Genomic DNA, 22,463 nt, shown 5'->3' with positions numbered 1-22,463 from the left:
GAAGTGGGAAGCGGAAGAGAAGAAGAGGAAATATGAGAAGAGGGTTTGTAAGACTCACTATTATCCGCCAAGAGCGGGGATGGGAAATGTGGTTGTGTGAGTAGAAGTGACTTCTTGCCGAGAGCAAGATTATCTTTCAAATTGAGATGAGAAAGAAAAGAAAGAGAAAGAGGAATGACACTTCTTTCTGTTTATGTATGCGACTTTCGAGTTGGAGCAGACCAAATCAGTTCGAAAAAAAAGTCACGAAAGGAGACGAAAGGAGGGGTATTGATGATGATGATGATGAGCACGGATCGTCGTCAAAGCCGGTCACCAGGTCACTGTGAGTTACAACAACAGAAATAGTATGTACGTGAACGGATTGCGGCGATGACCGCTACGCATAAGGTTATCTTTCGGACCCTGAGTTGCTGATAGCATCCGACTGTGAAAGGACGAGCAAGGTTGCTGTGATATAGTTCTCCTCTGCAATGCTACCACACAATTGCTTGGTCTCGTACCATGCATAGCGTGATATTTCCTATGTATCTTCCCACGCACTGACCTTGTTGCTGCTTGTATATCTCCTGTACCTGGTCGCACCAGCCCGCCTTCTCACCCCTCCTTTCGGTCATATGTCGCTTACCCTCCGCTCCGGAAGTATATTCCTTGGTGGTCAGATCGGAATAACCACGTGGGACCGTGAGCACAACAGTTTGAAAGGGGTATGCGATGAACGATGTAATGTCTGTGGTGACCATCCCAATCACCCCCGCTATCGATGGTGTAGAACGGACTTCAGCAGTACGGACATTGCTGTGATGATACGAGACCGTGTGCTATTGATAGGGCAATAGAACAGCTCCTGCACTGCTCACATCTAACAGATATGCATATGATACTTTAAGATACGCTTTCTAGCAACATCACCACTTCTCCTCAACTCCAGCACTTTTGACAGGCTTCGGAGCTTTGGCAGGTAAACTTAGCGTCTCGTCCTTCTCCTCTTCTCCTATTGCCACAAGGTCGTCTTCCTCCTCTTCCTTGATAGAGACTTCTCCCGCCTTATCTAGTAAAGGTGTTCTCTCCACAACAACCTTTGGCTTAGCCGAGACATCCTTGCCCTTGGTAGTCTCGCCTCCTGATAATCGAGCGATCATCTTCTTCAGCATCTTGGAGAACCAAAGCCAATTGAGCGCATTGAGCGCGAGATTTCCACCGCAGTATATCACTGAGTGAATGGATAAGCTAGTTTGTCTCGTTGAAATCGTCTTCCAGCTTACCTTGAAGATGTAGAGGGATGTTAGCACGTTCTTGCCACATCGTGTTGAAGAAGAGCAAACTCTAAATGCATGAGAAGGACATGTCAGCGATGCAGCAGTCGTTATGCGATACTGCAAGCGCTCACATTGGCTCCACCGTAAACTATCCGAGCGAGGAAGAAGACCAGCATGAAGACGAGTGCATTGACGAGGAAGAAGGTAGGGTATCGAGTATTGAGTCCAGCCTTGTCCTGATAGTAGGGTAAAAGAGTTGAACGGTCAGCCAGCCATATTTGTAGAACCATATGGAATGGTTGGTTGTGAGGTACGCACCATGAACCAGTGGATGTTAAGGAAGGGAGTCGAAAGCTCCCATAGAAGGAAGGGGGGTCCAAAGCCAGCTAAGAAGGGTCTCTACGGGAGAGAAGGCATCAGCTGCAATCCTTCTGTAAGGTTTCATGAAGAATAGCTCACGAAGGAGAACAGGAACACGGCAAGACACGCAGCACCTGCAAGGTATGAGAACGATATCAGCTGCGTTTTCTTGTACCACTCGTCGGTCCAGTAATATTCTCCACTCACCATGAATCACAAACCCGATCGTCGAGTTCAATGACGAATCGATAGTGTCCCACAAGAAATATCCCGAGCTAAAAGCCAATACGTGTCCTACAAAAGGATCGTATCCGAACAAAGGATCTTGTTTGAGTGATGTGGAGGACAGACATCGTATAGCGAGTGGGATAACAATGAGGGCGTGGACCATTGCTACGAACATTATATGAGGAAGATTAGCTAAACCCTTGTCTGCGATTGTACTGAGGTATATGGAAGACACCGAACCTAGACATGGTTGGGATGATAGGATAACCAGCACTTACAAACTACATGCGTCGCCCATCCTCTCCTAGTCCGCTCATCAAACTCTCCATACTTTGATATCCATCTAGGCGATAATCGATGTGACAGGTATTGAACGCAGTACCATCCTGCAGTTGAGAGAAGGAGAGTTGGTAGATGAGGACCGAGTAAAGGAAGGGGGTTATAGTGATGTGATTCGGTCGGTGTCGATGTCATCTGGAAGTATGCGTCGACGTTGAATATATATCCGATTCAGAAGTTGATGGAAGGGAAGGGGGAGTGTTTGCAATGCAGGGTATCAACCGTGCTGGGTATCAATGATATACAATATCCTCCTTCAGCTTGTCCTGACCGAGTACAACGGAGAGAGACGAAATGAAAGGGAAGAATAACGAGTGAGTGATGTTATCGTTTCCCATTCCGTAAAGTTCGCGGCCGGTGCCCGGTGAACTGTTTTTCTCGGCTTCGCATGAATCATTCCGTTCGCAGCGTTCGCGGCGTTCGATGAAACGTCACCCAGGCACGTCAAGGACTCGATCGATCGATGCTTCTCCAGGGCGGTGGGGCGGGGATGGACATGGACAGGTATGTAGTCGTGCACGCGATACGATATGATATGATACGAAAAGAGTGCGTAAGTGAGTACCGAGGTAGATCTTAGCTGGTCGTGGTGCAGCTCTCTCCGTGTTCTAGGGTTCAACGATTGCCTGCGAAGGAACAACGCTAGACAATATACAGGTAAGATATGTTATCCTCTTTTTGTCTTGTACATCTGCAGATCATATGGAGAGCCTATTCAAACATGAACCTGTTTACTATGTCGCGTGACTATGCTTCACGAACATACACCAGTGCATGGAATGTGACCTATCTGCTCAAACACTCGCTTCAAGCGAAGCGTATATGCCCTACCTACCACATCCCCCCATTCCCCCTCACCCACTGACTGTCCGGCCAATGAGCAGTTACTGGGCTATTCGGATCCAGCTCTATAAACAAGTTTGGCGAAGTATCATCGTTCTCCCCACCTTGTCGAGTAAGAGCAAGATCTAAACTCAGGTCCTTGTGATGAGATATGGAACGCGAAGATCTCCTACTAGTCCCCGTATAAGCATGTGGCTTTGTAGTTTCCCTCTCGTCTTCGATCCCGATCAGACCCAATCCTTCTCCTTTTCGATCTGGACTGACGTCTCCGCTCTGTCCGACATGTCCCTTGTATTGTCCCATATCTCCACTTCCGCCTCTCCCCTGCCTCACTCCGCTGATCGGTGTGGGCGCAACGAAAGCAGAGGGAGGCAGCACCGCTCTATCCGACTTTATAGATCCTTCCCTCACTCCCTGCCCTTGGCCAGGGAAGATATCGCTATCAGGTCTCGCTGCTGTCTGTGGTAATGCGGGGGTAGTAGGTACAGGCGACGTATTACTCGAAGGAGGGACGAACAACAATCCTGAGAAGAACGATCGCATCGTTTTGATAGATTTGATGGATACGCCACGTCGAAGATTGGTATCGTGTTGCTCAGGATAAGGGTCAGGATAAGTCGGTGCAGATGTGGACTGTGAGGGAGGGATGGGAGTGGTGATAGGTGTGGCGGAGGTTGTGTATTGACTTCCTGGTTTGCGACTTGACGGGACAAGCTTACTGCTCGGCACGGCACTGCTTCCAGCCGGTGTGGGAGTCTGAGCCACTGATATGGTCCTGAATGTTGAGGGCACAGCATCTCTCGAAGGCCAGAGCTTCGCAACAGATCTCGAACCTCCTACTGCTCGAGTAGGCACAATCGCCAATTCCTGTAATGAGGGTGCCGATAGAGACGATGGTGTCGACAAGTGTGTTGGAGAGGCCGAGTTGCGCTCGTACTTGTCAAGAGCAATTTCATCATACCCGTCTGTTGAGCGATTAGTACCGCCTCGTCTCGAGATCAATGCGATTGGTGACCTGGCATCCCTACTTCGTCCATTGCCACTTCTCGCTGTAGACGGAGTCGAAGGTGTTGTCGTACGCTCCTCTCGCATCGCAGCAGCAGCAGCAGCCGAACGTGAGGACAACCAACCAGTCGCAGAAGGTGTAGCACCCGCTATCAGAGGTGGTGACTGGGCTCTCGTATACGGTAGTGTCGACTCGCCATCAGGTGGGTCTGACGAAGGTGGAGAACGTTCTACCGGTCCTCTGTATGGTAGATAATCAGGATAATCCGGCGGTGGTGATCTTGCCGAAGGCGATCTATCCCGACTAGATGCGCCGCCAATACCCCAAGCGAAACCGCCACCTGTCCTTTGTAGAGCAGTCGTACCACCCGTATGTGGGGGTGAATAAGGGATCATTTCGTCGAATTGACTGTGTTTTGAAGTCAATGACGACGAATCGTTACCTATCCCCGAGGAGAAGGGGTATGGTGTCTGGGTGGAGAGTCGGTGCTCAGTAGCCCGACGACGACGACGAGAGTACCAGATGTATGCGATAACGCCTAAGATGAGGACGAGAGCAGAGATGCCGGAAATGAGACCGATCAGAAGGGGAAGGTGGGACGAGCTGTGTGTGTTGTTGGTAAAACGTGTTAGCTGTACTTCCCACAACCATACATTATGAGTCAAACATAGGATTGAAATCCGGGAGTTAGGGAGGGACTCACGAGGAAGAAGACGATGGATTGTAAGGCGTCGTGAGTGTTGCATAGTCGATGACCATTTGTCGTCCTGGTGAAGTGTTGGTTATGCTGAGTGTATGAGTTTCGTTGACGTTGAACCCGCTCCCCATATACAGCAAAGAAGAGTGAAGCGGCCATTTGGTCTAACAAACTGGTCAGTCTCTGATTTCTTTGATCACAAGTGCCACTCACAGTCATGTTGAGGGTCTGTTGTAGTTCTCCATCCAAGTGGACTTCCGCCGTCCCACCCTCTGGTCCTGTGAGACCATACACGTATATCGCTTGACCTGATCAATCACCAAAACCCCAAGTGAGCTCTCCTGTCACTTGGGCAAGGCGGACACCTGTCAATTAAGGTATCGCTCATGCTCACCCTGAAACGTCAACTCTGCCCTTGCTCCTGCATCCGTACTGACTCCAACCGTCTGATTGTAGAATCCCGTCATGTTACCCAACGTACTTCCCACTGTCACGTTGACCACCTGTCCGATCGCTCCGTCGGGACCAATCGAGGACCATGCGTTGGCAGGGTTGTAGAGGAACGAAGGGGATGTATTGTCAATGGTCATGTTAGATGCACTGTCATTTTGAGAAAAGGTAATTTGTCAGCTTGGCTGAGCGCGGAGAGCAAGCAGAGCAAGTCGGTTTTCCTACTCACCCTCCTTCGTCTCTCAGATCCAGCTCCCCTCCCACACCTTCGAACTGCAACCCCGCACCACTACTCTTCGTTCTCAACTCGACCCTATGTAAGCCCCTCGGCAGATTGGCAATCATGAACCCATCTCCCGATCCTGACGAAGTACATGCATCGAGCCATGTTGAGCCGTTGAGAGAATACTGGGTAGGACAAGATTGGTTATTGGGGGATGTGAGAGAGGAGGAAGATGTGTAGAAGCGAAGTGTGGTAGCTGTGGTGGTCAGATGCCATGACGGGGATAGAAGAGATGATTATTCGATCAGTCATTTTCTCGCGCAAGGACACAATGGAACAAGGAAAGATGTACGACCCCAACTTACCAGTCACGTTCACTGCCACAATCGCTCCGTCACCGATGGCTTCATGGAAAGTCTGATCAAACCCATCTCCTCTAGGCTTGTATCCAGCTTGCCAACTTCCTGAAGCTGCACAATCGACACATGGGGAATAGGCAAATAGCGGTGATGTATCGGATATGAAGAAAGGCGTTGCGGTGGATTTGGACGTCATTGTCCTTCGTATAGTGACCAGATGGTGGCGCGACGTCTGGCACGAATGAGGTTCGATGTTTTACCAGTGTGTCGACGATGGGGTATGAGATTCTAGTCTGCTTAGATGGCGTAGTTGAGCTTGAGTCTTGCCTGTTAGGTGAATCAATGAGTGAATGGGCTAGTGAATACCAGTGAATTGTCAAAGGAGTGACGAAGGGTCTGATTGACCCATAGGTAGTTATGGCAAATATATCAAGTCGGTACAGAATCGCAGTCGTCAAGTTCAGTAGATTAGATGTTTTATGACGAATCAGGGTCGATAGAGAATGAATGTCAATGTAGAGTTCGTTTGAGTAAGCAGCACGAGCACGATACTTCGAGACAACGGCCATAAAGCGCTCCAAAGGTCCCTTACATTCTCACTCTCCTACCAAAGCAGACCCTCGGCCTCGCAGCACGTACTTCCTTTCCATTTCAGCTGGTGGCCATCGACACTCGCCACTGCCCTTCCCGTCAACCAGACCCGTCATCGCCTCGCCCGCCCACTTCAAACCATCCCAAACTCCCTTTGTGCCCGCATTCGGCCGTTGGGACCTCCTTTGAGACCTGGATCAAAGGAATAGATCACCATCATCCCTGTTGGGGGTGAAGATCTTACGGTAGGTTCTCGCTCACAACTTGCGATACATCTGGCTTGACGGGTATGTGTGGGCGTTTCAAAGGAATATGGGGAGGTCGTATCCAAGCCGAAACGAGTGAATGAGAAGAATGAATGTACACAATAGCACCGAACAACCTGGAAAAACAGCTTTGAATTGGATTCATACAACAAGTGATAATATCGAAACGTGATATAGAGCCAAAATCGTTAATTGAAGGGGAGGGGGAGGGAGAGAAGAAAAGAACGTTTCAAGCAGGTGAATGGTGGGACAAAGACGATCAATGGAGAAAAGCATATGATAGAAGCCGCGAAGGTGTGACAAATGCAGAAGAGGATGGGGTTGGGAGTGATGAACAAGTGCCGAAACGGATATGCACACCTAATCGTCCATCTTTCCCATTATCTCCTCGTCGTCATCGCTGAACTCTCCCATATCGCTCATCTTATCGTCTTCATCGTCCTCGTCCTCTTCTCCATCGACGTCATCCTCTGTCTTTCCGTTCCCATTGTTATGCCCATTCCCATTCGGCTTGGCATCGCCGTTGGTCCCAGAATGTCCATTATGTCTCTTCAGTGGTCGAGGATCGTCCTCGTCCTCGTCGTCATCGTCGTCCTCTCCTGCTTGGTCGGCATCCTCGGGAGTCGCATACCGATCGACATAGGACTCCACTTTCTTCGCGTACGCTTTGGGATCTCGCATGAGGAGAGCTGCAGCTTCACCATTGAGAGGATCAGCAGGATTGGGGTACCGTAACAGTTGAGGAAGGAAGATTTCAAAGATGTTGATGAGTTCTGTGAGGGTCTTCGTTAGCGTGAACCAGTAATTGCAGAGACCAGACGGCCGTCGACTCACCGAACATCGGTGACCATGTCTGGTTGATGACGTCCAAGCAGACACTTCCACTCCTGAACACGGAAACTTCAGTATAGTCCTGCCCAGATGTGTAGACGAGTGCATGTCCGCAACTCACAGTTCATCGATATTAGGATGAAAGATCTTGTTCATGAATCCGATACTTGGTGATTTGTATGGGAACTGCTCAGGAAGTTCGACGTGTATCTTCCACACGCCCTTGGCAAAAGGTGCTAATTCGGGCGGTCAGTCCCGAAATAAAACCCATGGGGATAGAGCGAGAGACGGGCGGGTGGCAAAGTAAAGGACAGCAATGAGAGATGCTTCCATGGATGGAAGTTAGGTGAGGGCGGGTTTGACGTACTCTCAACTGGACCATGGAATTTGACGAAGAATTCTGACATCTTGTTGTTGACCAAAGTTACTTGATAGTCCGACATGAGTCTGTATCAAGGGAGATAAGGTGGGCGAGGTGGCAAAGAAGGAGGATGTATCGATATTAGCATGCATACCATTGGAGTAGAGAGGGGAGGTAAGGAGAAAGACGACCTACAGCTTCATGACGTCCGTATCGACACGTCGTTTGGGAGAGCTGTGGAGACGGCCAAAGAAAGATCGTTATCAGCACGACTCGCATCGGAGATGGATCAGACGACCCTAGCGGTTGTGGTAGAAATAGGGGATTGTATTAGAGATCTGTACTTATCATTTTGAGCTATGGGTGTCGGATGTTTCGCTGGACAAGTGGGTGCGTTGCAGATATGCTGAAGCAGTGGTATATAAAGATTCAACGAAGAGTTGTACTGAGTGAGCTACAGAGGATATAGATAGGTTGTTGAGAGCAACAGAGTTCAGAATCACGCAAACGGTCCGTCCTTCGGGTAAACGCAGTTAGTTGACAGCGACCAGATAGACAGACAACGTCAGATGCGGGGTAACGAGTGTGGGGAAAATAGCTCATCTTGTAACACGCCTAACTAATTCCGGATGGATGGAGGGGTGCCACATTCACGTATGCCGGATTAAACCCCGATAACTGCTCCCTTTGCTATCATCCACCGTATGCCACCTTGTACTCTCCCTTCGAGAGATGATGGACAGAGCAGAGCAGCCAATGCTCGAACGGACATTTGTGTATTCGACGGTACATCGCTGTCGTCTAGTGCACTTAGACATCACATCAACTCACCTCTCATCTCTCTTCAAGCACCCCGTCCCGACCGTCCATCGACCCAATCACCATGGCTTCCTCATCACACCCTTTACTTCCCCCTATCACAGCTCGACCTGCCAATTCATCATTCTTCATCCCTTCTCCACACGAGGAACACCTCTTCCACCCTCACCCCGCTGTCAACATCGCCACAAGAGTGACTTTACAAAGTGCAGGTGTTGGTTTGCTCGTCAGTGCCGTTCAAAATGCTTTAGAATCGTGAGTCATGACCAGCAAACAGATACGTCGAAGGTGTAACGCATGAGAGCTAATGAGATTGGTCGGACAGACATAACGCTGGTGCTTTGGGTATCTTCACTAGAACAGGAGGGACAATTGGATTCTTCGGTGAGTCCAGTTGCTCGGTATATTTCAGGTAGACCCAGGACTAACCCTGTTCTGCAGCTGCCATGGGTTTCTCATTTTCATTCACACAAGCAATTACTGCCAACATCCGAGAGGTGAGCCAACTTTAGCTAACTATACCGCATAAGGTGTACTAAAGCTATTTCCTCTTTTCGCAGACGGACGACGCTTTGAACGGTGCTGCTGGTGGTTGTGCTGCAGGATTCCTTGCTGGTGTTAGGGCTCGATCATTCCCCATCGCTGTCGGAGCTTGTGCCGGTATGGGTACATTGATCGGTACCTTCTCTGCTGCTGGCAACGTGAGTCATTACGTCCATCCTTCGTCATTACAGGCGGAGCCCGTAGTTGTTCTACGTTCAACGAGAACTGATATTGATGCGTGTGCCTTTAATCTCTCCTAGTCACTCACCGGTACCAACCGAAAACTCCTTCCTCGACCCGAACGAGAAGAACTCCGTCAAGCATTCTTCAAGCAACCGAAACATACCGAGGAGGCTTAGAAGTTGCAGGTCAGAGGGGTGTGAGAGGCGTGGTTCAGCTTTGAAGAGGGAGGCAGCATGCATGTCGATCGCTATGGATGACTGAGAGGACAAGGAAAATATGGGATGAGAGATGACGAGCTACTCATTGGCTGTCAAACAGGTTCGGTTATGAGACTGCTAATCTTCACAGCTCCTCTTTCGGCGCAGAACTGAACTATCCGTCCCTATCCTTGATAACAAGATCTGAAGAAATCGTGCGACTCAATCTCATCTCCGAATCAGGTATCCGAAAATGTGTTATCGGGCTATCGACTCTCACTATGCCCCCAACTCCACACGTGTACTCATCAGCTACTGTCAACCTAACAGGTCCACCTTCCGTTCGAAAATCGGAGTACACACCGGCAACAGACAAACCCGATGTCGTCGTCTTTCGTTTGAATGCCTTTCCATACCTTTCTTCGCGTTCCGTCATGTCTTCACGTTCCTGGAATTTTCTATATGGCGTTCTCCGCTGACGTCGGCTAACTCGCATTTGCTGATGAACTGTCCTTTGAGCTAATTTAGCGCGGGCACGGACCACCCAAAGGATGGGCGAAGGATGTTTGCTCTTCCTCGGAAAGCGGCCACGTCGCGTCGTTCATGCGCTACAACAGGTAATGCTGATCATTCCATCATCTCTTGTTTCCTCTGATTTCTTCTTTCCTTGACACGTCCACACGACTGATAACTTACAACTGCTCGGAACACTTGGCCCCTCACATCTTTCATCCATCATTCGTTTTTCTTTCTTTCCTTCCTTCTTCCATACACACTTTGTCCCTCTATCACTGCCATCAAAATTTAACATTGACAGGTCAACATCCTTTCGAACTACATCACACACAACTAAACCAGCCTGAAACTCAGTTACCGTACCTTTTCGACACATTCATGAGTGAAGGCCTACCCAACTCGGCAAAAGAGGGCGAACGAGGAGAAGGCTACCCATCTCCCGATCAACTCGAGTCCGACAAGTCCGAAACAAATATACACTAGTCAGTGAGTAAGTGAATGTGACCGACGATCATGTTTCATAACTCGTTGTGACGCATAACTCGTTGGAAACCGGGACTACCGAAATGTTGTAACGTTGAAGAAGAACGTTTCAGCTGATGCAATTGCTATCTCTTTCTCTTTTCTTTCACCTTCTTTTTGGCAGGATCCCGTCTTCTTGCACGAAGGAAGGATCACTTCTAATTCCATCGACATCTACTTTCATTCTCCCAATATCCGAACACGACGGAGGAAAGATCATCGACATCACAATGACGAGTATGCCCATCAACAGGTCTCGTTCGCTCAACCCTTCCACACCGCCTTTCACCTTTCCTCGATCTTCCCCGACTCTCACCTCGCATTCTTCATCCACCACTTCCTCATCCTCCCTTATCAACTCCACATCCTCGATTGCTCACTCTGATACCCCGAAAGCTCCTGGTAGGAATCGTGATGGTAAGCCTATCAGTCTGACCACCGCCAAATCTTTTGGTGCAGGGTGGAAATCGTCTTCCACGTCTTCCTTCCTTTCGACTCCGAGTGATGATCATTCTACCCTTCTTCGACCTGCCGAGCTCCTTCCTCGTCGAACCAGATCGCCAAGTCTTCCGACTTTGCTCCCTTCGCACTTCCAGACATCCGACGAAGCTCGACCAGCTATTACTCGTCATCATCAAGACCACCATCACGTTCAACCGACTTATCACCTTCCCACTGACTTTACAACGCCTGAGATGACAAATGAACCTCTGCTCCCACCTCTCGATTTTGTCTCTTCCTCGCCACCCAGCTCCGACTCGCATCACTACGCATCCATGTCTTCCGGTGAATTCGATCTTGATGATCATGCTTTCCCCCACATCGCTTATCATTACAGTACCACCAATAATCCACTTCTTCATCAACGATCTACCCCGAACTTACTCTATACTGCGACGAATGGGAGGTCCGTGCGCTTTGACGTGGAAGAGGGAAATAATGATACATACCAGTGTGGACTGAGGCGAAGGCCAGCTTTCAACTATGGCAGCCTGCTCGGCCAGCCAAGAGGAAGGCTCGCAACGTCGGCTAGTATGCCACTTCTCCCGACGGTCGGAGAAGGAAGGAATGGTGGGTGGTCGATTTCATCCTCACCTGATTGAGCCGTGTATATGACCATGCTGACAACTTGAGGAGACAGTCTTCATCCATCGAGTCAACGATGATCTCACTGAAGATGGATTGCGTCAGTTTGCTTCGTCCTTCGGGGAAGTTGTGTCTGTCAAGATCCCGGCTCGTGTCACCAAACCGTGAGTACGGACCTGCTCGCCTCGGTGGCAGCGACACTATATACTGATCCACGCCGGACTTATAGGCACGCATTCGTCTTGTTCGTACATCAAACTACGTAGTTCGAGCTGAGGAACTGATATTGACTACTCGAGCAGGTTCAAGAAGCCCGAGCAAGCGCAAGAATTCATACGTCACCTCAAGTTGAGCAATATCGAATGCGAGTATGGCAAAGTAAGCTTTGCCGCCTTCGATATACGCCCCGAACTGATCTGAACACTCCGTAGGAGGACTATCAAGTTCAGAACAAAGCTCTTGAAGATCCTAACTCAGCAAACCTGTACATTGCAGGTCTGCCTACCAACATCACCTTTGAGGTAAGCTAGTGGTTTCTGTCAGACTTCAGACGGTAGCCGATGTTTCGACTCTTTATAGGAATTGGCCGACGTTCTGGCACCAGGCAAGATCTGCTCGTGGAAGCCGTTGATTGACGATGTGGGAAACCGAAGAGGTCCAATCATGGCCAGGTGAGGCCACATCTGCCAATGAAGGCTCGATGAGCACTTCTGACCCCTTTCTCAGACTTCAAACTAGGCCACAGGCAGACGAAGTGATAAGGAGGGTGAGTGTCGGCTAGTCTCAGTTTCAAGGAGGGCTTGACTCATACGTGATCTGCACAGCTCAATGGCAAGTACTTCCCTGGCATGAGCGAAAAGCTTCAAGTGAGGATTGCGGATTCGGATGTAGGTTTATTTCCAGCATCCATGCCAATAGAGAGCTGATCCTCTCGCACGTAGGAGCAAAAGCACTTCAAGAAGCAACAAACTACAGTCCGTGATCGCCCATCTTTTGATGCCGGAATTGCGCAAGTTCGATGTCATGCAAGCATGCCAGCCGAGTGCGTAGCTTCACCTTGTTCTTCCATGACATTTGTTTCTGACGAGTCTGTAGCATCAGCTCGCATGCCGAGGATTATATCGATGACCCTATCACTCTCCTTCACAAGCAAAACCTCCTCGCTAGTCAGCTCAACGCCGTCAACGACCGACTCGCACGTGTCAACCTCTCGAACCAATCACCTGCCCCTATTCGAGGCACTCGAGGTACACCATTCCCAACCAGTCCTAAGGGTTTCACACATCCTGTTTTACTGCCAAGCACTCAATCGCCATGGCATCATCGTCACACTTCGTCGACCTTCTCCGCCGAGTCGATGGTGGGTCTCGGTTTCGATATGTCAAGATCGTCGATGGACACAACACCATGGACGCCTTATCAATCGAATGTGAGCGGAAGATACGGCATGGCTCGGGACCTTCATCATACCAAATCGTCGCCAGAGCTGGGCATGAATGACGAAAGGAGGATTGGCGGTAACAGGTATTGAGAGCAGGAGGATCCTACTCTTCACGGACAACACCTACGTCTCCCCTTGCCCTTGCCTTTGCCCCTTTGCCCTCGACTCTATTTCTACTCATCGCGGTCCTTCCAACCTACACATCTTCAAACCCTTGTGCATCAACATCCTTACCTTTTGGTCTTTCTTTCATACCATACCTTACATTTTCTAAGGAAACTTTACCATATCCTTCATATGCTCTACTTAACTTCTTTACACCTTCTTCATCCGTTTTGCATATAGTCAGTCGTCACTTTCAATCTTTTGGGTTTAGGAGATCGATATCTTCAATCAAAATTTGTATCATACTTGGTCAAACATCAGCAAACTCATCAATACCATCACGTATGTCTAGTTGGAATTAAGCAAATCGCTGTGTTGTACATATCGTATCAATTTGAAGTTATTTTGAACGATCCCATTCCATGTTACTCAATCATGCATGCACACTCATACTATACAATCACGCTCTAGACATTGGATCATACTGCACAATCACGCTCTGGACATTGAAGCACAATCTCAATCTCAATCAGAAGCATCGTTGAAGCAGCGCAAACATTGCCGTCCACAAATGATACATGTGCATTTCTGATACTACTCAACTCGTACAAGAGGGGAAAGACGATTGTGATGATTCGATCGATCCTCCTCGCAATCTGATGCCTACACGACTTATATGACTGCTTCAAAACGTGGATATCTAGAACTTGGGTTGTATTTGCTTATCTCTCTTCTGACTATCGACTGAGTGCTTCTTCCTTTCTTCAATTCTCGCGCCATTGCACATCCAGAGGATCGCTTACTTGCTCTTCGCGGGGAGAGTGGCGTTGTTGTAAGCGAGAAGGTTGGGCGAGCCAGCGGGCAAGTCGGCCAACTTGCCAGGAGAGGCGAGAGCGATCAAAGCCTTCTTGAGCTTGGCAGGGGTAAGAGTAGCGTTCTTGGAAGGAACAGGTCGGAAGTCATCACCTTCCTCAAGAGGAGCGGGGAGGACAGCCTGGGCCAAAGAGGGAAGGAGAGAGTAAGCCTTGGCGTAGATAGAAGACTGAGTAGTAGCAACATCGGCAACGTTGTCACCCTCGAGGATGCTGAAGGTGTCGGTACCGTGGATAGAGACGAGGTAGGCGAGGAGACCACAGATGTGGGGAGAAGCCATAGAGGTACCCGAGATGGTGTTGGTGGTCTGGTTACCACCGGTCCAGGTGGAAAGGATGTTGAGTCCAGGCGCGAAGATGTCGACACATTTGCCGTGGTTAGAAAAGTAGGCTCGCTCATCACCGAGAGTAGAAGCACCGACTGTTACGGCCTTCTCTGCAGCGGCGGGAGAGTAGTTACAAGCGTCCTTGTTGTCACTGAGAAAAGTGCGTGTCAGGTTTGAGCACCCAAAGACATCAGAAAAGCGACTCACTTTCCAGCAGCGACGGCAAAGTGAAGACCGGCATCGACGGCAGCGTTGACGGCATCGTCAAGAGACTTTGCCTTGCCACCACCAAGAGACATGTTGGCGACGGAACCCTTGTACTTGGTCTTGCCAGTAGCAACGAGCTCGCCAGCAGCAGCAGCGGCGGCATCGGCAGCTCGCTCAGCAGCCCAGCTACAAGAATCACGCTTCGAGTCAGCATGTATAATTGACGTGAGGAGGGAAAGTCACTCACAGAACACCGGCGACGACGTCACTCATACTTCCACTTCCGTTGCTTCCTAAAACCTTGACAGCGACAACCTCGGCAGCCTTAGCAACACCGTACTTCCTGGAGGCGATGGTACCAGCACAGTGAGTACCGTGACCGTTTCCGTCCTTGTCAACGTCGTTCTTGGGGATGGTCTTACCCCACTTGGCCCTGCCCTCGAATTCGACGTGGTCGACGTTGATACCGGTGTCGATGACATAGGCGGTGACACCCTCACCGCCTTCGGAGTGGTAGAGGTACTTGGTGAAAGTGGAGAGATGAAGTTGCTCTCGGTGAGAGATTCGGGCAAGACCCCAAGGAGCACCGAGCTCGGTGGTGATGCCAGCAGAAGCGGAGGCGATGTCGCCAACGGGGTAGTTGTCGTAGTCATCGACACCGCGAGGGACCTCTTGAGTGCGGACGATCTGGTCACGCTCTACGTAGGCGACCTCGGGAGAGGATCGGATAGCATCAAGGGTGTTGGAAGAGAACTTTCCAGCTATACGAGGTGTTAGCTTGTCATTGAACCCTGATACCAATACGCGTCAAACGCACCATAACCGTAATAACCGTTGTCAGAGGTTGGGGGAGAGTAGACGTGCTTGACACCACCAGTGTCGAGCTCGCCATCGGCAGCAAATGAGAAGATGGGCTATAGCGACACGCACGTCAGCAATGGCTTTCGGTTTGTGACAATGATGTTGAAGAAGAAGGTATGACCGCAGAGGTACTCCTTTGATCACACCATCTAGACTGGGTGGAGATAGAAGGTTGACTGATAAGAGGTCGGACGACTCACATCGGCTCCATGAGCTTGCTCAACGTTGGTCAAATGAAGAGCGATCTGAGTAGGGTCGACGCCCTTCTTGAAGACTACGATGTAGGCATCCTCGATGTGCTCTCCTGAAGCCTCGAGAGGAGCAAGAGTGGGCTCAGGTTGAGGTGCGATAGGAGTGGCAAGGGCCAGTGGCAAGAGCGTACTGAGTACGGCTGCTGCTTGGAAACGCATCCTGTTAGACGGCTGTAAGGGGGAGGATGCTACGAGTAAGGACTAAAGAGTGGAAGAGAGAAGCTGTATCGAATGAGAGAAAGGAATAGAAACGATTGAGTAGTGGTTGAAAGGAAGAGAGACTGATGGATAGATGCAAGACGGGGAGATAGAGTGAATCGCAGTGTGATGGTATGGTGTGCTATCTCAGACCAGCCTTCCCTGAAACACATCATACCCACAAGACGGATTCGGGGGTCAGTGCCACCGTACGGGGGTGACGCGGCGTCTGTTATAACCGGATAAGGAGATTTGTACAAGATTACATAACTCGGCTAATACCGACAAGCAGTATCAAAAGGAGCCCCGCATTTAATGACTGAATTCATGTCCACCGGTTCATCGTGTGTGATTTTGCTACATGTACACCCAGCCGCACAGACAATTTCATGCATTCCTCTTCTTCCCTTCTCTTCTCCCCGCTTCGTCACTGAGTTTGAGCACCAGAACATCCTCACACGAGCTCATACTTGTAGAGATGCCACCAAGAACCAAGATACCCCTTCACGGTGTCGAAGCGGCCAACAACGCCGCTGAGAAAGTCAAATCGTTTCTCAACAAGGACAAGTCATCCGACGGGAAGAAGAAGACAGAGAATTGGGCAAAGGGGATAAAGCTGATGTATGGACTTCTGGTGAGCGTCATTGTCTATGATCTTCTCGACATAACCCTCTGCTATCGATACTGACGGATCTGTCTCAGAAAGAACCTGGATTCCCGTATGACAAATGCCAACAATGGCTCAATTGGATGGAGGGTGATGCAAGTATCGCCACCTTTTCCTTCCTGGAGCTTGACTCCCTGACTGATATGTTCTCTCCAGTTCGACGAAATCATTCAGAAGATTCCTCTGAATGTCGCCTTTCAATACTTTCGACTCGTGCTCGAGCACCTCCATACCGCGGTTATTCAGCCAAATATCAAAACGTACAAGGGTGATGTATTGTATGCTAGAGAATCTTTGGAGACACAGGACACTGGAGAAGGAATCCTGGTCAGAGCTGGTCAAGTGGTGGCTGTCATGGTGGAAAGGTGAGTCTACATGACAAGCAGCACGCCCACGTGTTGACCTTTCTCACAGCTTCATGGTCAGTAGGACGAAATGATCAGGCGTTAGCAATGGGCTTAGACTGTTCTAAATTAGGCTTTAGATACTGGTCATAGTAGTGAGTCTTATACGATTCACTCCAACACACGGTGACTGATCGAATGATCTTCCACACAGGCTACGCGAAGGAGCTGTACACCGAGCCGTGGATTCAGCTTGTGATCAGCTTGCTATTCGACTGTCTCACCGGGAAGTTTGGAGATGAAAGAGTTCATGCAAGTGTAAGCTTAGTCGTGCTCTCTACCGTCCTCTGTATCATGAGCCTACCTCCCGATTTCAGTTATGCCAACTCCTTTGCGATATTGCGAAGGACAAAAACAATCAAACTGGGAAACGGATTGTGCTGGATACAGCCATACTCGGCCCGTAAGTGACTATTTGCTTTCTCCCATCTGAGATAGGACTAACGCGTATATCAGGGCAAAGCTGGGATCCATGGTCTACCATGCCAGGTGTGAGTTGGATCTCATCATAGTAGGGCCGAATGTCTAACCCGCCCCGTGAACAGTTACCGGTGCTGTACTGTCCCTCCTTCGAACGATATGCGCCCTTATGCCAGACTGGAGTCAAGCGAATAATGCACCACGTACTACATTCCTTAGGAGCGTGTTCGCTGACCAAGGATGGAGTAACGACATCTTACAAGCCGCCTTCCGTGCCATTGGTCGGGTTCAGGGTGAGATCAAGGAGAATGTGAGCTACTGCCTTGCCCATCATCCACTTCCAACTAGACTAACGAACGTTTGACAGCAATTGATGGCATGCGTTAACATTTTGGCGAAAGACAAAAATCACATACGAGCATATGGCTATCAGCTCGTGTCCTTGACGATTGACGGGGAAGATCAATTGGCTTCCGACAAGTCTCGTAGGTACCTGTCTCAAGGCAAGATCATGATCTACATCGATCAGGTGGCTTGGAATGTCGAGGTGAACTTTGATCCAAATCGGCCATAACTCAATTAGGCTGACTGCTGAATCCTAGCATTTCAACGAAGAAGGTGCTGCAGCCGAGATCACACTTCCACATCGCAAGATCACCGATGTCGTAGCATTTTCGGACGCCGAGGCAGGTTCGCAACGTAAGTAGAACTCCCCATACGTCAGCACACAGAACCTGAAGGAGACATACTCAGTGGTCGAGTTCCGTATCGTTTCTCCATTTGGTACAGGTGGATTGGAAACAGTTAAGCTGCAGGTGAAGAGCAAGGAAGGCGACATGGACTTGCCTACAAGGATGACCATGGCTCTCAATCCAGTGAGTCAGATCAGCCCGATGTTAAAGTAAAGAAGCGCTGAAACCCCTGTTTATCAGGGGCAATTCGCTGAACAGGATGCCTCTCAAGGTGGCAGAGTTCGGACTGACAGTGATTCAGCAGAAGATGCTATCAACGAGGGGACGGAGGACAAAGAGGCAATGCAGCAAGCCGAATTAGTGTTACAGGATATGATTCGTGCGCAGGAGAATGGACAAGCTATCGCTATTACAGACGAGCTTCATCCGTCCGCTGGGCCTGCCGTCCGGAAACGTGACGTCAATGGCGGAGATCAAGACTCTGCTGAGAGAACAAACTCTCTTACGGTAGCTGCAGACTCCCCCCAAACCTCGATGTTACAGTCCCAAGCAACACGCGCTGGGAGGCGAGCAAACCCTAAACAGTCAATTCAAGAAGGTCAAACAACAACTCAGTCCCAAGTTGACAAGGTACCCACAACAGCCAATCACCAAAAGAAAATCACTCCTTCGACCCAAGAAAGACTACCGACCGAGTATACGGACGTCCCGAACTCTGTCACACCTCAACAGCCTCAGTCTTCAAGCATAGGTGTCACCCGACCTACCCGGAAAGTGGCGGCAGTGGCGGCAGTCAACATTTCTAAGCAGGCAGCCGTAGAGGCGCTATCAACCAGCAGAGTTCCAAGCGGGGATTCAAGCCCTCAAGAAGAAGTTGAAGATATGGAAGATTCACCTGCTTCACAACAACTTCCAAGTCGCCCACCAAGCGCGTTATCCCGATCGAATAAAACCTGTGAGTGGTATCGCCTCAGCCTTGCCACTGTGCTAAAGGCATAAGTAGTTGGGAAGGCGTCCAAAAGCCAACGACCGGGTGAAAGTCCTCAGGACATCGAGGGAGGGAAAGCTTCTGACTCCGAGCTGGAAGACCGTCCAACGCCGGCACCCACGCACAAGACAGCGGATACCAAAGTTGCCTCTTTATCCAAGTCAAATGTACGAAAGCCACCCTCGACTTTCAAACAGCCTGCCCCTAAAACTGGCGGAAAATCAACACTTGCCAGCAATATCTCTCAAGGGTTGGTGTCCGGTGCTAGCAGATCCCAACCGCCTCATCCAGTGTTGGAACAAAAGAAGGCGAGCGGAACGGACGACACTCGATCCGATGGAGCCACCGTTGCAAAGCCGCGGGATGACAATCGTACTTCGACAAGCAATAAAAGTCAAGGCATAGCAATCTCAATTGACGTCGCAGCAGAGAACGACGCGGGACTCGAGGTAAGTGATCGATCTTCTGTCTGTGAGCAACCCTGATCCTGACCAGACCTCACTCGTCTATGCAGCCCGATCCCAATGACTCCTTCACCGCGCTCTTACCTGGATCGACCAGACCAGGGATCAAGTTCACTCAAGGTGACAGCAACGGCGTGTCCACCGGACTTCAAACCCAGGAGCTCGAGTCATCTGACTTTATGCCCACTATTAATCTGGAAAGCGAATTGGATGTCCCGGCGTCATCCACGACCTCCTCCCCAGTAGTTGCCCCCAAGAAAGCTCGTCACTCCATGACGACAGATCCCAGAGTTGCCAAGAGGTCGAAAGGAAATCAGCCGAACTACTCACTGGAAGACAAGGAAGAGCCATCAATTCAACCACCACCGAAAAAGTCGTCTCGCCAATCAAACCAGCCTCGACTGTCCAAGTCGTCAATGAGCCACACAACGAAGGCTCTTGCATTAGAAGACACTGATATGGATATATCGGGTGACGAGAACGAGAGAAACGATGGAGCGGATCAGAATTCTCTCTCGTCTCTATCCGAAGCTGGACAAGCCATTGTCGATCGCACTGCGGAACAGATTGGCAGCAAGACCAAGTCTTTCACAACGAAGCAGGTTGTTACTCCCAAAAGTAGTACGCCATCCTTGGATAACGACCAAACCACAATCCAGCTCAACTCGGTGTTCAAGGGCAAGACGGCTGAGCGTGAGAAAGAGAAGGAGGACAAGAGAGAGAAAGATTCGGAGAGGGAAGGCCAGAAGTTGGACCTGCCTGGAACAAACGGGACTAAGAGAGCGCCGTTGGTCGAAAAGCGTAAAAATCTGCCATCCACTGAAGACGATCGTCCGAAGAAGAAGGCTCGACCAAGTGGCCGTGATACCGATGTTTTTGGCCAGGAAGAGGCTGCGCAGGTCAAGAAAGCACAAAAGTCGAACATTAGCAGCAAGAAGGAAGCGGCTAAACGAGCAGAGTCTGCTCGCGTCGAAAAGCAAAAGGAAGAGAAGAGGCGCAAAAGCAAGACAGGTGAGGCATCTGGCGCACAAGTCAGGCAGGATGATACTATCTCAGAGGTGCAAGAGGTGCGTAGCTCTCAAGGTTAGATACGATTATCTCAGCTGACCAATCTGCACCTACAGATTCTCACAGGATTTCACGACGTAAGTCTGCCACTCCCCACATGGATTGCCTTTGAAGCTAAAGCTGATGGACGCACTTGACGCAGTTCCTCATGACAAGATGTGAAGAACGAATCGAAGCTCCAAACAAGTACGCGAGGATGGCCAAAAGTCAACTTGGACGTAAAGCCTACAAACTTGCTGATAAACTGCACAAGGAGAGGTGAGACCCTGACTCCCTACGAATGAATACTGTGTCACATCTGACAACGAGCAGTGTGGATCTTATCGCCAATGTCAAGGAGAAGAACGCAGGGTGCGAAAAGAAGTACAACGAGCTCAAAGTCGCAGTTGATAACGCTTTGGAAGATAACAAGAAGTATCAGAACAGAGCGAAGGAGTTTGTTAAGAATCAGAAGCAGTTGATGGAGTTGAGATTGCCAGAGGTGTTGTTTGCATAGGGAGTCACGCGTTCACAGTTCACATTAATGGTGGCGGATTTATAAGTCGATGATAGCAGAGGAAGAGCATAGTGCGTGTCCATATATCACGTTGTAGATACGAGTTGAACAGTCAATAGTCATCCATGTCGATTATCATGTGTACAGCGTCGCGAACCTAGTATGCTGAACACTTATCAAGATAAACCACACTCTCTCGCTTGTGTCATAGTTATACATACAGTCGATACAGTATCTCTACAAGAGTCCATAGCTTTTCCCTCACACATTTCTCTCTTTTCATGACGGTTCGTGATAATTCACTTCTGATCTCCAACGTCCCCTCACTCCCACTCCTAGCGTTCGTTCATCTCTCCTTTGCGCTCTAATTGTAGTCGTTACTCTTTCCACCTGCTTTCTTCCCCTCTGGCGCATCTCCGCTCTTACAAGCCACGATCTTGACTTTAGGAGCTGTGACGACTTCGGCACTACACAATACGAAGGTCGTCAGCCAATCGTTACTGACCAAAGCAGAGTGAGGGGGTTAGACATACCCTGATCCTATTCCTTCCATCTTGAATTGAGGATCTTTAACTACGAAAGTCCAAACGTCGTCACACAATCTATACGTTGAGAGATGGCCCTAGCACAATGCGAAAACAAGTAATCAGCGGAAATGCCTTGTACACAACATCAAGAGGGGTAGGACAGCTGAATAGCGAGTGAAGAATGATCAACTACTCACTTTGACTGTAGTCTTATGTTTTACGTTCTTTTGTAAACATTCAGTGAGAGATTTGTCGAACTGCAAAGCGATAATGAGCTCTTCACTTCGGATGAGAGTGGCGATAGAACAGAGGAGCTCCGCTCACTTGTTGTAGAACTCGCATAGCAAGTTGAGGAGGTATATCGCCTTGTGTGATCAGTTCGTCAAGAGAGTCGGTAAGAGCTGTTCCGATACTGTGGACGACGAGACAAGGAATCAGCATGCTGTAGCTACACACAGTACCAGTCGACGAGAGTTACACATTGGAGCTGCTCTTCTACAGTTGGAAGAACGCACGCAAACTCACCTCGAACCTCGATAGAACTCGTAGTAACTCTGACCGGCCGACATTATTCCTCCTTTCTCCTAGGTTGCGTTTCCTTGACTGTTTTGCTATCCTGTGATCGTGTCAAAATCGATAGCTTCTCTCTTGTTTGTGCGATAGCAAAGCTACTGTCGTTTGTCGCTTTTTTGTGTATTGTGTGAGCGGTGTGAAAGTAAAGTCGATGCAAGTAAGTTAAAAGAGATTATCATTTGTAACTTGGGTGACTTCCTTGGTGTAGCGAACGAGCGAGCGAG

General features: G+C 49.5%; 8 protein-coding genes across 8 annotated transcripts; 3 read left to right on the top strand and 5 right to left on the bottom strand.

The window, feature by feature from the left end:
* Positions 1-908: 908 nt before the first annotated feature.
* CI109_105988 (uncharacterized protein) lies at positions 909-2,321 on the bottom strand (the record flags this gene model as incomplete). Its single annotated transcript, XM_032005121.1, has 7 exons — positions 909-1,213; positions 1,266-1,326; positions 1,391-1,495; positions 1,578-1,658; positions 1,719-1,753; positions 1,827-2,012; positions 2,126-2,321. The coding sequence occupies 7 exons, from the start codon at positions 2,319-2,321 to the stop codon at positions 909-911; spliced, it is 969 nt and encodes a 322-aa protein (XP_031860633.1).
* A 696-nt stretch (positions 2,322-3,017) lies between these two features.
* Positions 3,018-5,960, bottom strand: CI109_105987 (uncharacterized protein; the record flags this gene model as incomplete). The annotated part of the gene is made up of 6 exons (XM_032005122.1): positions 3,018-4,638; positions 4,739-4,896; positions 4,946-5,040; positions 5,127-5,332; positions 5,412-5,661; positions 5,771-5,960. The coding sequence occupies 6 exons, from the start codon at positions 5,958-5,960 to the stop codon at positions 3,018-3,020; spliced, it is 2,520 nt and encodes an 839-aa protein (XP_031860634.1).
* Positions 5,961-6,981: 1,021 nt separating this feature from the next.
* CI109_105986 (ubiquitin-conjugating enzyme E2 8) lies at positions 6,982-8,016 on the bottom strand (the record flags this gene model as incomplete). Its single annotated transcript, XM_032005123.2, has 5 exons — positions 6,982-7,394; positions 7,456-7,508; positions 7,574-7,688; positions 7,820-7,899; positions 8,009-8,016. The coding sequence occupies 5 exons, from the start codon at positions 8,014-8,016 to the stop codon at positions 6,982-6,984; spliced, it is 669 nt and encodes a 222-aa protein (XP_031860635.2).
* A 680-nt stretch (positions 8,017-8,696) lies between these two features.
* On the top strand, positions 8,697-9,534 carry CI109_105985 (uncharacterized protein; the record flags this gene model as incomplete). The annotated part of the gene is made up of 5 exons (XM_032005124.1): positions 8,697-8,887; positions 8,958-9,016; positions 9,074-9,129; positions 9,193-9,333; positions 9,436-9,534. 5 exons carry the CDS (start codon positions 8,697-8,699, stop codon positions 9,532-9,534), a joined length of 546 nt encoding a protein of 181 aa, XP_031860636.1.
* A 915-nt stretch (positions 9,535-10,449) lies between these two features.
* On the top strand, positions 10,450-13,210 carry CI109_105984 (uncharacterized protein; the record flags this gene model as incomplete). Its single annotated transcript, XM_065967758.1, has 2 exons — positions 10,450-10,553; positions 12,775-13,210. The coding sequence occupies 2 exons, from the start codon at positions 10,450-10,452 to the stop codon at positions 13,208-13,210; spliced, it is 540 nt and encodes a 179-aa protein (XP_065823830.1).
* An 814-nt stretch (positions 13,211-14,024) lies between these two features.
* CI109_105983 (uncharacterized protein) lies at positions 14,025-15,901 on the bottom strand (the record flags this gene model as incomplete). Its single annotated transcript, XM_032005126.1, has 5 exons — positions 14,025-14,574; positions 14,631-14,816; positions 14,878-15,391; positions 15,448-15,544; positions 15,692-15,901. 5 exons carry the CDS (start codon positions 15,899-15,901, stop codon positions 14,025-14,027), a joined length of 1,557 nt encoding a protein of 518 aa, XP_031860638.1.
* Positions 15,902-16,418: 517 nt separating this feature from the next.
* On the top strand, positions 16,419-21,139 carry CI109_105982 (uncharacterized protein; the record flags this gene model as incomplete). The annotated part of the gene is made up of 18 exons (XM_032005127.1): positions 16,419-16,574; positions 16,647-16,706; positions 16,764-16,972; positions 17,022-17,028; positions 17,085-17,106; positions 17,166-17,269; positions 17,329-17,414; positions 17,468-17,502; positions 17,557-17,741; positions 17,799-17,978; positions 18,034-18,130; positions 18,185-18,306; positions 18,364-19,078; positions 19,127-19,560; positions 19,626-20,642; positions 20,700-20,720; positions 20,786-20,901; positions 20,956-21,139. 18 exons carry the CDS (start codon positions 16,419-16,421, stop codon positions 21,137-21,139), a joined length of 3,750 nt encoding a protein of 1,249 aa, XP_031860639.1.
* Positions 21,140-21,503: 364 nt separating this feature from the next.
* On the bottom strand, positions 21,504-22,235 carry CI109_105981 (transcription initiation factor IIA subunit 2; the record flags this gene model as incomplete). Its single annotated transcript, XM_032005128.1, has 5 exons — positions 21,504-21,606; positions 21,673-21,761; positions 21,864-21,923; positions 21,991-22,078; positions 22,192-22,235. 5 exons carry the CDS (start codon positions 22,233-22,235, stop codon positions 21,504-21,506), a joined length of 384 nt encoding a protein of 127 aa, XP_031860640.1.
* Between the last annotated feature and the right edge of the window lie 228 nt (positions 22,236-22,463).

This window comes from Kwoniella shandongensis, chromosome 11, assembly GCF_008629635.2.
Source record: "Kwoniella shandongensis chromosome 11, complete sequence".
Taxonomy (NCBI): domain Eukaryota; kingdom Fungi; phylum Basidiomycota; class Tremellomycetes; order Tremellales; family Cryptococcaceae; genus Kwoniella; species Kwoniella shandongensis.
Note: the sequence above shows the minus strand (reverse complement) of the source record. Positions and strands in the feature narration are given on the sequence as shown.